The sequence below is a fragment of the Carlito syrichta genome, unplaced genomic scaffold (genome assembly GCF_000164805.1).
Source record: "Carlito syrichta isolate Samal-C Ts95f unplaced genomic scaffold, Tarsius_syrichta-2.0.1 Scaffold307024, whole genome shotgun sequence".
NCBI classification, from domain to species: Eukaryota; Metazoa; Chordata; class Mammalia; order Primates; family Tarsiidae; genus Carlito; species Carlito syrichta.
In genome coordinates this window covers 299319-314106 of record NW_007251120.1, presented here as the reverse complement: position 1 = coordinate 314106, position 14788 = coordinate 299319, and the positions used below count along the sequence as shown (strand labels likewise).

The following is a 14788-nucleotide window of genomic DNA, read 5'->3' as shown; positions in this document are numbered from 1 at the left end:
TTCCCTTTATGGCAAATCCTCTCCAGCATCTGTTATTTTTTGAATTATTGATGATGGCCATTCTGACTGGAGTTAGGTAGTATCTCAGTGTAGTTTTACTTTGCATTTCTTTGATGACTAGTGAGGCTGAACATTTTTTCATTTATCTGTTGGCTGCTTTTAAGTCTTCTTTTGAGAACTGTCTATTCATATATTTTGCCCACTTTGTAATGGGGCTGTTTGTTTTTTTCTTTTCAGCACGTTTGAGTTCTTTGTAGATCCTAGATGTTAGACCTAATAATCTCCCAAATAATGCACCTACTTCTGGTCCATAGACCACACTTTGGTAGCAAGGATCTAGAGCAGTCATTCTCAAATTTCAGTGCATTTTTGTTGGGCATTTAGCTCGTTTCACTTTTTTTTTTTGTTTGAAAGCAAGATTTGTTGAGAGGACAGAAAAGCTCCCACAGGGGGAGGGGATCAAGTAGGTTACCCAGTTGTTTCACTTTTGTATTATGAACAGTGCTGGCCTTATTTTTCTTTAACATAAATCTTTGTCAGCAATGCTGAATATTTCTTTAAAAGGCTGAAATAGACATTTTACTAACACTCTCTTCAGGATATGTTCCTGTTTTACTTCATTTTTACTCATATAAAAGACTGTTACTCAGTGTTCATAACTCTGTGTCCAAATAATTAAAACTTCAGCTGGGATAATTAGAATTTCTGGGGACTGGCTGCATATTTAAAAAATTTCAGACATTCTCTTCATGTGGCTAAGGGTGGACTTCCTCACACTATGGTGGACTCTCAGTAGTTGGATTTCTTACATGACTGCTGGCTTCCACCAAAGCAAGCTTTCAAAGAGGCCCAGGCAGAAGCTGCAGGACTACTTACTTATGAGTTAGTCTTGGAAGTCATTCAGTGTCATTTCAGCTGTATGCTGTTAATCAAAATCAGGTCATAAAGATAAGTCAAATTCAAGGAGAAGGAACTACACAGGGTGCAAAAACTGGACGATATGGAGATTGTGTGTGTGTGTGTGATTTAATTGACTTTTTTTTCAGAAAACTTATTCAAATGTGTTTTGGCTATTTACAACTTATGAAGATAATTCTCAAGTTGCTATGAATGTTTTTTTATTTATTGCAGGAAAATCCTGAAGAAGGAAGGGCCAGTATTTACAAATCAGTGATCATCAATACTTCTAAGGAAATGATGTGCTTCAGTGACTATCCCATCCCAGATCATTATCCTAACTTCATGCACAACTCCAAGGTCCTGGAATATTTCAGGATGTATGCCAAAGAATTTGACCTTGTAAAGTATATTCAATTTAAGGTAGGGAATTTTGTGGGTGTCTTTGAAGTTGCTTGTCAAGGAAATGAGTAATGTGGTTTCATTTACCAATATTTACTTCTAAAGATTGGCTTGATATGTGCTTGTATCTATCCTATTCAGGCAAAGATTCCACTCTTTATCCTCTCTTGGATGGTCTGTCTTTTATATATTTTGGCTACAGATACAGGAGGCCATATGCCAGAATGTTTTTATTACTTTCATTTTACACTGTTTACAATAAAACCGATAAGGGGGAATATTTTCTCAGTTACAGAAGGAAACTGATAGGTATGGGAACTTTAAAAACTCTGGTTCCACAACTTGTTGACTACTGCCTAGCCCTTTTATACCTTCTGAAGTACTTTCCAATACATTATTCTATATGATCATCACAACAACCTAGTGAAGTAGTTATTGGGAAGTTATTGAGGAAGCAAAGATGTTAACTGAGGTGTAGAGGAAGAACACTGAACTGGGGAACAAAAACCGGAATTCTGGCCCTTGCTCTGTCACTAACTAACTTGTGATGGTAGACAAGTTCCTCAACTTCAATGTGTCTTACTTTCTTTGATTGTAAAACAAGGTGATTGCAATAGACCACTTCAGTGATTCCTTCCTGCTCTAAAGTCTTCCATCGTTTGTCTATAATTTGTAACCAAGACCACAAAAGAACAGATATTTCTGACACTGGCAAAAAGCCCAAACCTGCATTCTAACCATTCTGCTAAATCATGCCCTTTTCTGTTTAACAACAATAATAAAATGGTAACATTTAGCGACAACTTCAAAAGTAAGTCATGTATAGCCCAGTGGTGCTTCTCTTTACTTGTTTAGACAACACTGTTGAACAAGTTTGTCACCATACTAAGCAGTGAAGATGCAAAGACAAAAAAGAAATATCAGTAACTTTACAGTCTCATTAAGAAGACAAAAAAATGAAACATAAATTTTCTTATACATATAATGAAAAAAATAAATGAAGAGTAACAGGGTGATATATAGAGATCTATGAAGGGGGACCACTACCCCCCAAATGGAATTATCTTTTGGAGGGCAGTATATAAATTATACTCAGAATTTATTCCTCTGGATCAAACAGTCAACCAAAGTTGTTATCTTGAAGTTTTGAGAAGGTTGCATTACAATTTGCAGAAGAAAGTCCCAAGTTGTGGCAAACTGGTGACTGGTTCTTCCATCATGACAATGCACCTGCCATACCACACTGCTCAGCAGTTTTTGACCAAAAACAGCATGACCCCTGTGCTGTACCCTCCCCATTCACCAGATCTATCCCCTTTTTTGGGTTTGTTTCCTGATTTAAAAACTCCTCAGAGGGAAACGGTTTGCCAGTGTGGGAGAGGTGAAACAAAAAATGGTTTAAGTACCAAAAGGCATAAAAATCAATGAGTTCAGAAACTATTTTGAGCAGTGGAAAAAGCATCTTTATAGGTGACACTTAATGAAGAGTACTTTGAAGGTGACTGAATTAAACATATAAGGATACATACACAATTTTTAAAAATTCCAGGGTTTTTTGAGGGTACCCCTCTTGTATACATTTCAACTCAGAGGAGAGCTGCTGAACCTATCAAGACATGAAGCATTAGGTTCCAGGAAAGTTTTCTTAGAAGAGAAAATGTCCAAGCTGAGTCATGATGGATGAGTAGGAGTCTACCAAATGAAGAAGGAATAAAAGGGTGATCTGGGTAGAGGCACTAGCCTGGGTAAAAAAGAACATGACAGAAAGGAACTATAAACAGTGCTGGATGGCTACAGCATACAAGGGTGGTGTCTCTATTAGTCCACAAAAACATTATAATCATAGGCCCCAGAAGCACGTAGTGTTTCCTTAGGCTGAGTAGAGTAACCCATATTTATTATTTTTGTTTAAAAAAAAAAGCTAAAAATTATACCACTATCCATCTCACAGTATCTTTCCTTATAGTTACTTGCAAAATGAGCTCCATAGGAGGCAAAGAGAGATTTGTTTATATAAAATGAGAGCCACTGAATTTTCTACTCTATTAGGAAAATGAGCCCTGTAGCTCAGTTACGTGTTGAAAGCTAGCCAGTGAGAACAAGACTTGGGCTAAGAAGACAACAGAGGGTCTTGGGATATCTGGGAGTTGGGAGAATAATAGGCATTTAGTGTCTGGAGTGTCACAGAAGCCCAGGCTTTATCCAGATGTCACAGTGCCTTAGGGCATAGGCAAAGAGGCACAGTGACTTGCACTTTTCTAGAAGCAGAAAATTCATTAGCTAGCCAATGCTTGTTCCTTTATTCTGCCTCATGGAAGTTGTCTCACTCTGATCACAACCCCAAACAAGACAGTTTTTATTTGTGGAGTATGAAAATCAAATATCCCTGCATGGGCTTTATGATGTGATGGTGCCTGTGATGTCAGCCCTTTATGTAACATTCTCCAAGGAAAGTAATGTCAGGGGTGTCTTCTGTCTAGGTTGTGATTAAAGTCCCCTGTATTTATCACGTTTCTTTTCAGACCACTGTGTGCAGTGTGAAGAAGCGGCCTGATTTCTCTACTTCAGGCCAGTGGGAGGTGGTCACTGAGTCTGAAGGGAAAAAGGAGATGAATGTCTTTGATGGAGTCATGGTATGCACTGGCCATCACACCAATGCTCACCTACCCCTGGAAAGCTTCCCTGGTGAGTCACCTACCAGGAACGAAGATCCCTGAATCATGCCTGTAATCTGACCCCTGAAGAATGGGAGGATTGCAGTTTGAGTGATTCCTTTGGGATGAAGTAAGGCTTATTCTAACTCTGCACTTTCTCCTGAAAGATGTTAGGGTAACTCGAATTATTGACATTTTGGGGGTAGAGATAATTGTAACTTTGAAGATTAAATGAAAATTAGGATTCTATCTATTCAGTTTCACAATGGCTTTAGTTTTCCTAAGGATCAAAGAAAAAATGTGGAGTTCTTGGTCACCATTAGGTTGAATGAGGAATTTTTCGGCAATCAAGCAAACCAACAGAAATATTGAGTTTCTAAGAAAGAAATAAAAGCTTGAAGAATTTAATTTCAGTCTTTGGCCTGCGTTTTCATTTTGAAAAAAATGTACTCTATGTATATCCTAGAGCATATAAGAATATATATCTCAGGTCATCTTGACAATAAGGAAAAAAAAAGAACATGTATTCTAATTGAAATGAGAGTAAGTATTTAAGAGGATGGAAAGACAAAAGAGAATGGAGGTTTTCTGGGGTAGTTTGGATTTGTGAGTCTACAGATCCAAAATACAAACAGATTCTGAGTTAAGCAAACTACTTATGATAAGGAAATCCTACTCTGAGGCTATGGAAAATAAAATAAGCAAAAATATTCAGAAAGGCAAGAAAGTAGCTGAATAAATGGGAGAACATATGGAGAATATTCGCTTAAACTTTAAACTCTGCAAAAAGATCAAGTGATTTAACAAATTATATCCATCATATAAACCATCACCCAATAATCATTTTCCCTTCTCTTACAGGAATTGAGAAGTTCAAAGGACAATACTTTCACAGTCGAGACTATAAGAACCCAGAGAGATTCACTGGAAAGAGAGTCATTATAATTGGCATTGGGAATTCTGGAGGGGATCTGGCTGTGGAGATTAGCCACACAGCCAAGCAGGTTTGAATCAGTAAATTACATTGCCTCACTCTAGCTTCACTCTCACCAAGGAAACTGCAGATGGACCCGAGAGCGAGTACAGATACCTGCAATAGATCATCAGTGAAAGTGACAAGTATAGAGCTTGGTTTCATTGCCTCCATTGACAACATTATGATCAATAGTAATGGAGGAGTCAAGGACACCAGTTAGAGTTCCATCATTTAGTTGACCTCACACTAATAAATTAAGTCATAGCTACAGACTGTGCTCATGATCCCAATCAGCCACCTTCTCAGAGTGTGCCTCTGGCTTTGATAAATACCAAGTAATTGCTGGGAAAGGTTGTTAGAATGCAGCTTTCAGAACATGGATATTCTGCTGGCAAGTAGAGTGCCAGGTTCTGATGGAAAGGAAAGCACACTTGTGATCATTGCCAACATTTCATTCATAAAATGGTGGGTGAATTTTCCTTTTTGCTCCCCAAATGGGAAAAAGAAGCAATCTAATCTTTCAAAACATAATGTCAATATCAGTATAAAGAGCATCTATGCTGTAGAGCATGCAAACAACCTAGTCTGCCCCAGCCTTTGCATACATTTAGATGACCCAGAATGATATTCACTCTAAAGCAATTTCTATCTCCCTTTTTGGTTTTGTTTTGGTGTTTGAATCATATAGATTTTGAACTGAAAAGATAGCGTCTTCACTATAAATTCCTGGAAAAATAATATTATTTTTTGTCAATTATGTGTTTATTGAATCATAACTTTCTTGGCAATAGGTAAATGTCTGATTGTTTTTCAGTAACTAATCTGTGCTTCTCCACAAAGATACTTTCAATTACTATTTTAAAATAGAAGTTTAGACGGGCTCGGTGGCTCAGCCTGTAATCCCGTGCCTCGGGAGGCTGAGGTGAGTGGATTGCCTGAACCCGTGGGTTCGAGATCCGCCTGGGCAACTTGGCGAGACCTCATCTCTACAATAAATAAAAAATTAGCCGGATGTGGTAGCGCGTGCCTGCAGTTCCAGCTACTTGGAAAGCTGAGGCAGAAGGATCGCCGGAGCTCAGCAGGTCGAGGCTGTGGTGGCCGGGAGCGGCCACTCCACTCCAGTCTGGGCGACAGAGTGAGACTCCAACTCACAAAAATAAAAAATAAAAAATAAATAAAATAGAAGTTTAATGCCACAATTTTGTTAAATGACCTTTACTCAGCAATTTTGTTCCAATAACATTTCTTCTCAGTACTATCCTCATCTATAACCACAAAAGTGATTCCATATGTTACCCCGTGAATTAATTCAACAAGCATTTATCATAAAATAATTTATATAAACAAGAAAGTGTAACAACATGTGTGGGTGCTATGGTAGAAGAATGTGCAAGATATGTAGTGGGGACCCGTGGCAGGAGCCTTCTTTAATGCCATAGGGTTCAAACGATCAGTTCTAAGGAGCTGGGCTTTACCTGCCATGAGAAACTATAGTTTGCCAAAGAACAAAACATTCAGAGGGGAGGAGATAAGGTAGCTATGTTGTGAGAAAGCCTAGGAAAATGGATAGTAAAACTATATCTGCATACCTGGAGCAACACTGTCACACCACTTATGCAAGCTGAAGAAACTCAGTCGCTAAGTTCTACCTTTTTTCCTTTTTTTTTTTTTTTTTTTTTTGAGTTGGAGTCTCATTCTGTCGCCCAGACTGGAGTGCAGTGGCCGCTCCCGGCCACCGCAGCCTCGACCTGCTGGGCTCCGGCGATCCTTCCGCCTCAGCCTTCTGAGTAGCCAGAATTACAGGCATGTACTACCATGCCTGGCTGGTTTTTTATTTATTGTAGAGATGAGGTCTCGCCAAATTGCCTAGGCGGGTCTCCATCCCGCGGGCTCAGGCAATCCACTCACCTCAGCCTTCCAAAGGCGTGCGATTACAGGCTGAGTCACCGAACCCGGCTAAATCAAAAACTTTAAATGAACCTGCACGCTTTGGTATGATTCTTCTGGTATATAATGCTTTTGAAAAGAGGAAAAAAAGAAAGAAAAGAAAAGAGAAAACATCCCTTTCTTACAAGATTAATTTCATGTAAGATGACACTGACTAAACAATTTTACTTACTTTTTTTGTTATAAATCCAGATTTGTAAATATGTTGTTTGCTTAAAACAAGGTATAGGTGCAAACCTGAAATAAGTATGACAGCCATTTAGTATTAATATTGATGAAATGTTTACTATATATACTATATCTTTTACCCCCCAAAATTGTTTAATTTGCATAACAGCCTTGTGTTATGTACATAACTATAGTGCTTAAAGTTACCATAGGTGAGACTATATTTGTGAAGTAAAAGATTACCCCTCTGTAGTTAGGTCATCTTTTTATATGAGACCTTAGACAAAAGACCATGAAGCAATGTACTTATAAATCTTACAACTCTAGAAACCACCTCCAGAGAATTTTGTAATGAAGAAAAAAATGATACTTTTGCCAAGTAATTGACTACCAAACCTTTATCAGCTCCGAACATGGACTTTATCCAACAGAAGACACAGGAAGATTTACCAGTTTCCTGTTGTTCTACTAGCAATCTTAATTTTTTTCCCATTAAATAATCAATAAAACATTTCTTAAGCACAGGCTTTGGAGTCAGTCAGACCAGGGTTGGAAATTCAGGTCTGCCTCTTACTTGCTGTATGATCTCAGGCAAATTATTCATCCTCTCCATCCCTCTTTCCACAAGATAGGAGTAATAATACTTTCCTCAAGAGATTGTTGTATTGACTATATAAGAATACAGATAAAGGACCTAGCACGGTGACTTATAGGCCACGAATCTCATTAAACAAAAGTGATGATGTGCTGTGGAGACCAAAAAAAAAAAAAAAAAAATGTGTAGAAAGTCCATCTGAAGAGACAGAAATTAAGAGAGTAGAAATTTTAATGCTCAATATAAATGATAAATAGGCTTTTTTGTAACAATACAAATAATGCCAATGGCAAAAAAGACTGAGGATTTTGGATTAAATGCTCTGCAGTTACTTCCAGCTTTACTGTTCCTTGATTTTTAACAAGTTCTATAAGTGATAAGTGCTAGGGAAGTTCAGAAGATGGAAAAAAAATTGTCAGCTTGAGTGGTTAGAGGTTTCCTCACGGAGGAGGCATTCTTGATCTAGATCTTAAAAATGATTTGGCCTTGGAGAGTTAAGAGAAAAGAGTGCTTTTCAAGCAGGCATAATGGCACCAAACAAATAAAATGGTGGGTCAGAGCAAGTCATATTCTTGGATAGTGAATACACCAATTACTTGTAAGCTTAGTATTTGGGAAGGAAAACAAATGGCAAGAAACAAACAAAAAACCCCCACAAAGATTGTGCAGGGACTAAAAAGCCAGACTAATGAATTTAAACTGAATCTTGAGAAAAATAGGAGTGCTTTTGAAGGTTTATGAACCAGAGTGACCAAAGCAAACAATTTCTCCCATGCCCCAGGTTTTCCTCAGCACCAGGAGAGGGACTTGGGTCCTGAATCGTGTAGGAGACTACGGATATCCTTTTGATGTGTTGTTCAATTCTCGACTTAAACATTTTGTGACGAAGATTTGTGGTCAATCATTAATAAATGCATTTTTGGAAAAAAAGATGAATAAAAGATTTGACCATGAAATGTTTGGCCTGAAACCAAAACACAGGTATGTTCTCAGGCCGGGAGTGCAGGGGTAATGGCCAAGGCACAAGAATAAGGACAGGTCACATAGTCTAATCATAGAGCTACTTCTACCCATACATTAAGAATGCCCACAGAAGTCTAAGACCTACCAGTCTGCAGGTTTTCAGTCTATAATTCCCTGTGGAATTAACCATTTTCTCATATCCCCAGATTTCAGTTATTTTGACATGATGTCCAACATCAGCAATGAAATGATAGTAGAGGGCAGTGCATTATTTGTTCGTTCATCTAACAAACATTGAGCACCTGTTACGGGCCAGGCACCATGCTGGGCATGAAATACAGAAAGGGAAGACATAATAGTAATTCTAACACAAATAATAACATCTCACTTTTCTGAGGAATTTCCATAAGACAAGCAAAGTACAAGATGAGTTATATACATCATCTCACTTAATCCTCATAATAGCCTTACAGGTTGATACTATTTTAATCTCTGTTTTACAGATATAAAAATTGACACTTAGAGAAACTAAGTAATTTGCCCGAGGTTAACACAAGTTATACATGGTGGAACTCAAGAAATGGATCTTATCTTAAATACTCTAATGAGAAGAGAGGCAACAAAGTATAATAAAGAAATAGAGTGCTATGAGAGTATAAAGGATGAGGTCCTCAACAGAGCCAGGGAGGGAAAGCATTCTAGAGGCTGATTTTAAATTCTTTTTCCCACCAACTTTTTACTTTTTGAAAATGTTAAGATTTACAGAAAAGTTGCAGAGTAGTAAGTACAATGAGCACCCATATACCCTTTACTTGGATTGTCTTATTAACAGTTTGCTATATTTGCTTTCTTTTCCTCTCTCTTTAGATAGATCGAGTCACACATATATAGCATGCATATATAGTGTATATATATATATATATATATATATATTTAAGTTGTAGTCTCACTCTGTTGCCCAGGCTGGAGTACAGTGGCATGCTCACCATCACCACAACCTCGAACTGCTGGGGTCAGGTGATCCTTTCGCCTCAGCCTTTCAAGTAGCTGGAACTACAGGCACACACCACCACTCTTGGCTAATGTTTTTGATTTGTTGTAGAAATGAGGTCTCACCAAGTTGCCCAGGCAGTCCTCTCACCTTGGCCTCCCAAAGTGCTGGGATTATAGGTGTGAGCCACTGTGCCCAGCCACAGTACATATTTTTCCTGAACCATTTGAAAGTAATCTGTAGTCATCAAGATACTCTATCCCAAATACTTAGCATATGAAAAAAGGCATTCTCCTACATAATGATAATATAATTATCATACTTGGGAAATTTAATATTGATAAAATATATTATCTAATATATTGGCATAGTCAAATTTTCCCAGTTGTCCCAATATTTTTATAGCTTTTTTTCTTTTTAAAATCCAGGATCCTGTCAAGTATCAGGCACGCTGTCGCATTTAGTTGTACTGTCTCTTTAACCTGAAATAAGTCTGTATTCCTTTTTTTAAGAATCCAAGCCACTGTTTTGTAGAAAGTTTCTAAATTTGGACCAGCATGGGTGTTTTTCCTTTATTATATTCAGGTAAAATATCTTTGGTACATGTGCTATGTAGGTGATGTCGATCTTCTTGGTAGGTCACCTAAGGAGCCACATAATGTCAATTTATCTCATGATGTCAGTTTATTCCATAGTAATGATGCTAAATTTGATCACTTAGATAAGTGGTATCTGTCAAATTTCTACAGTAAAAATATGTTTTTCCCTTTGAGATTAATCATTAAGGTGATATTTGGAGACTGTTCCCCAAAAACTTTTCACCTAATTTTTTTAGCATGCATGTCTTTAGCAGTTGCAAAATAAATTGAAGCTCTATGGAATAATAGGATAGCCAAACAAATAGGGTGAAGGAGTAGCATTCTAATTATAAGTCCAAAGTCTTGGAATAGCAAAAAGTACATTTTGCTCTAGGACCCCGCACGTAGTCTGGTATGGCTGGACTACACAGCAAGAGTGGAAGAGTGATTGAATATGTCTCCAGGTTCATCAAGCATGAAAACCTTTGTATGCTCTGATAAATAAAAGGTCTGGAATGAACACAGCCCAAAACCATTCAAAAATTTTAAGCAAGTGAGTGACATAATAGTAAATACATTTTAGAATGATTATTCCAAAACTGGTATAGAAGAAGGATGGGACAGGAGGCCCTAAAGACAACTGTAACCATCCAGGTAAGGAAGTGGTTTAGATAAAACTGTTCTGAGAATGTTAAGAGAAAAAGGGAAAAGCCTTGGTCACCAGATGTAAGACTCATGGTTCTATGACTTGAGCAACTCTGTGGATGATGACACTGCTAGAAAAAAGAAGCAGATTTGGAGAGAACAGTGAAATCATGAGGTTGTAATGCAGAACAGAATCTACCTAATGGTTAGAGTCAAAGCATAGCTAAATGCAACAAACCAGTAATAGCTGTTTAAATATATACTATCCCTGAGGCTAGACCAGCAGTGTCTGAAAATGATGGCCTAAGGATTCTGAGTTAACTTATGATTCAAGAATGAAGACTGCTTTTTAGAAATCTCTAAGATACTAGAAACCTGCCTTATTATTATTTGGTAACTTTATCCTATGCGGCACCTAGAAAACACTATTTAAACAAGCTCAAAGTCTCCTGAAGGAATTCATTGAAAATTACTTTGATATAAATTCCAAATTCCTAGAATTTAGAATTGTTCTTAGAATTTAGAATTCTTAACTTTTCTAGGCCTCCAATTCCTCATCAAGAAAACCAGGACAATGATACCTGTCCTGCCTCCTAATAGAGTTTTGTGAGAATCAAATAAGTTAATGCACATAATGCAACTTATAAACTGTAAATTTTTATATATGTGTAATTTCTTACACGGTTTGGAAAATTATGGTCTAAGTCTAGTTCTAGGATTTTGAAACTAGAAATGAGACTGAACAGAATGTTGGTTCTGTCAGACTTCCTGATATGTAGATAGAAACTATTGGCCACTATTCAATCTAAGGCTACTATCTGTGGCCTTATATCACAGAACATTACTGTTTCTTGAGAAACTACATGCACTCCTCAAATAAGACTCTTCTTTCTTCACTCCTCCAACACCCTCCCTTTTAATGCTACCCAAAGTCCTGCTTCAGCTCTGAGATCTTGATCTGCGTCAAGCTGGTATAAATTAGACCTTTCCCAAATTTTATGAATAGGAGATCATTGGATATTGATTACCTATATCAAAGCAAAATGTTACTCATATGGCGCTGATCTCTTTCTTATTTTTCCTTCTCTCGTTCTTTATCACCACTCACAGAGCTCTGAGTCAGCATCCAACAATAAATGATGACCTGCCAAATCGTATAATTTCTGGCTTGGTGAAGGTAAAAGGAAATGTGAAGGAATTTACAGAGACAGCTGCCATATTTGAAGATGGCTCCAGGGAGGATGACATTGATGCTGTTATCTTTGCCACAGGCTATAACTTTGCCTTTACTTTTCTTGAAGACTCTGTCAAAGTGGTCAAAAACAAGATAAGCCTGTATAAAAAAGTCTTCCCTCCTAATCTGGAAAGGCCAACTCTTGCAATCATAGGCTTGATTCAGCCCTTGGGAGCCATTATGCCCATTTCAGAGCTCCAAGCACGCTGGGTTACTCAGGTATTTAAAGGTAAGTGATAGTGCATATTGACCACTTAAGTACTTAGCGGTATGTTTAATTCTGCTTTATGTACTTGCTTTTAAATAGTGACACAGTGTGTATGGTTATAACAATGCCTAGCACAAAGTTAGTACTGGTAAATTTATTTTTGAGTGAATCTAAAGTAGTAATTTGTAACCATGGACATGCCTAAGAGTCATCTCAGAAATTTTTCCAAACTAGGCATGCTTTGACTTCATCCCTGGTGATGCTTATTTCATAAGTCTGGAGCGGAGCATGCATAAGATCACTATGTCCTAGTAATTCTAATATGCACTCCAGATTTGAATCCACTTATATAGATTTTAGACAGCTGGCATATATTTGCGAAGTAAAAGAACTTTATTTTCTTTTATTACAGATAAAGTCAAATATAGACATGATATGACTTGATTTCAGCCAAAAATTAAGACCTGGTTGGAGACAAGCCCATCATGTAGAATATTCAGCCTCTCAAATCCTCACTTTCCCTCCTTTATCTTCTCTCTTTCAGTTTTGGTTAGAAGTACATGGGAAAAAAAATTCAGTATTTGGGATAGTAGGCTCAAGATGAGTTAGTAGAATGATGTGACTGCCAAAAGGCATAATTAAATCTAGCATCATTAAAAATTATAACATCCTAGCCGGGCTTGGTGGCTCAGCCTGTAATCCCACGCCTTTGGGAGGCTGAGGTGAGAGGATTGCCTGAGCCTGCGGGTTCGAGACCCGCCTGGGCAACTTAGTGAGACCTCATCTCTACAATAAATAAAAAAATCAGCCGGGTGTGGTAGCGCACGCCTGTAATTCTGGCTACTTGGAAGGTTGAGGCGGAAGGATCACCAGAGCCCAGCAGGTCGAGGCTGCAGTGGCCGGGAGCGGCCACTGCACTCCAGTCTGGGTAACCGAGTGAGACTCCAACTCAAAAAAACAAACAAAACAAAACAAAAAAATTATAACATCCTAAACAGTACAACTGTTCTTCTCTAAGCTGGTGGCCATACCACATCTGAAGACATATTTCAAAAGCGATGCTGGAATTCATTAAATAAGGAGAGAGATAAGAATGCTTTAAGGGATTTGAAAATATGCCATTCTGGCTGTGCCTGGTGGCTCACACCTATAATCCCAGCACTTTGGGAGGCTGAAGTGAGAGGATTGGCTGAGCTCATGAGTTTGAGACCAGCCTAGGCAACTTGGCAATACCTCGTCTCTACAATAAATCAAAAAATTAGCCAAGTGTGGTGGTGCATGCTTGTAGTTCCAGTTACTTGGGAGGCTGAGGTGGAAGAATCACCTGAACCCAGCAAGTTGAGGCTGCAGTGGCTGTGAGTGTGTCACTGTACTTCAGCCTGGGTGACAGAGTGAGACTCCAACTCAAAAAAAAAAAAAAGAAAAGAAAAGAAAGAAAAATATGCCATCTAAAGTACAATTGAAAAAACTGGAGCGATTTAGCCTGGAAAAGATAAGATCCAAGGAGAAATGCAAATTACCTTCAAAGTGTTGAAGTATGAATAGCCCATGGAAGAAGGATTAGATTTACTCAGTATAGTTTTAAAGGGTCAAACCAGAATCACATGAAATCCTGAGGATTGTACAATATCAGCTTAATATTAAGAAAAAACCTCAAAGTGTTTTCCTATCAGAAATGGTCTAATTCTGAAATTGTGAGGAATCCAAGAAGAATAGGGAAAGGATGCCAAATGACTGGATAGCCATTTGGCCAGGGGTATATGGAGTAGATTCAAGCCTCAGAATATAGAGAAACTACCTGACCTTTAGGTTCCTTCTAAAGAATAAAATAATTGATTATACAGTTGTTATGATAAAATTTGATATCATTACTAATATTTGATTAAAACTATTCAGAGTTCCTGTTGGAATTACTGCTGTCTCTTCCCTATGAAGATCTTCGTGGCAGCAGAGAAAAAATAAGCAAATGGTATTAGAGTTGATAGATCAAAAACTTTTCCGTATTTCCCGAAGTGTTTATCATTTCTCAATTCCTTCCAGTCCTGTCCAGTAGTTTATGTACTCCTTGAGAGAAATAAATAAGCAATCAAGTGTAAGTAACCAATTAGGTCTGCTTAATACTAGTCATATTAAATAGATGTTTTAATTGGATCAATTAAATAAGAGAAGAAAGGTTCATTAAAACAGGCCACAACATCTTAGTATACTTTAAGCTACTGAGACTCTTTTTCAAGTTTAAGTGATCTATTGCGAGGAATAGGGAAAACGAGTATTTGGAAGAGTGCATTATGGTTGTAGGATTAGGGGATCTTAGGGAAAATGTACCCAAAACTCAGCTTCTTGGGCTCGTAACAGCCTAGTGCTAATTCCTCTAGGTTTTTTTCTAACACCTGGAAGGAAGAAATCTTCTGAAGGATCCCCATAACTTTACCAAACTTCCAAAGGGAACTTTGAGGTTTTTTTTGGTTTTTTTTTGAGTTGGAGTCTCACTCGGTCGCCCAGACTGGAGTGCAGTGGCCGCTCCCGGCCA

General features: G+C 37.9%; 1 protein-coding gene across 4 annotated transcripts in view; it reads left to right on the top strand.

The window, feature by feature from the left end:
* FMO5 (flavin containing monooxygenase 5) overlaps positions 1 to 14788 on the top strand; it is a 31310-nt gene that overhangs the window by 7389 nt on the left and 9133 nt on the right. For 3 of the 4 annotated variants that reach the window (XM_021715365.1, XM_008063764.2, XM_008063763.2), the window contains 5 exons: positions 1132 to 1320; positions 3822 to 3984; positions 4815 to 4957; positions 8421 to 8620; positions 11927 to 12279. In XM_021715365.1, the coding sequence (XP_021571040.1) occupies positions 1132 to 1320; positions 3822 to 3984; positions 4815 to 4957; positions 8421 to 8620; positions 11927 to 12279 (1048 nt within the window). The remainder of the gene's footprint in view (positions 1 to 1131; positions 1321 to 3821; positions 3985 to 4814; positions 4958 to 8420; positions 8621 to 11926; positions 12280 to 14788) is intronic. The other variant, XM_021715366.1, reaches the window with a different exon arrangement.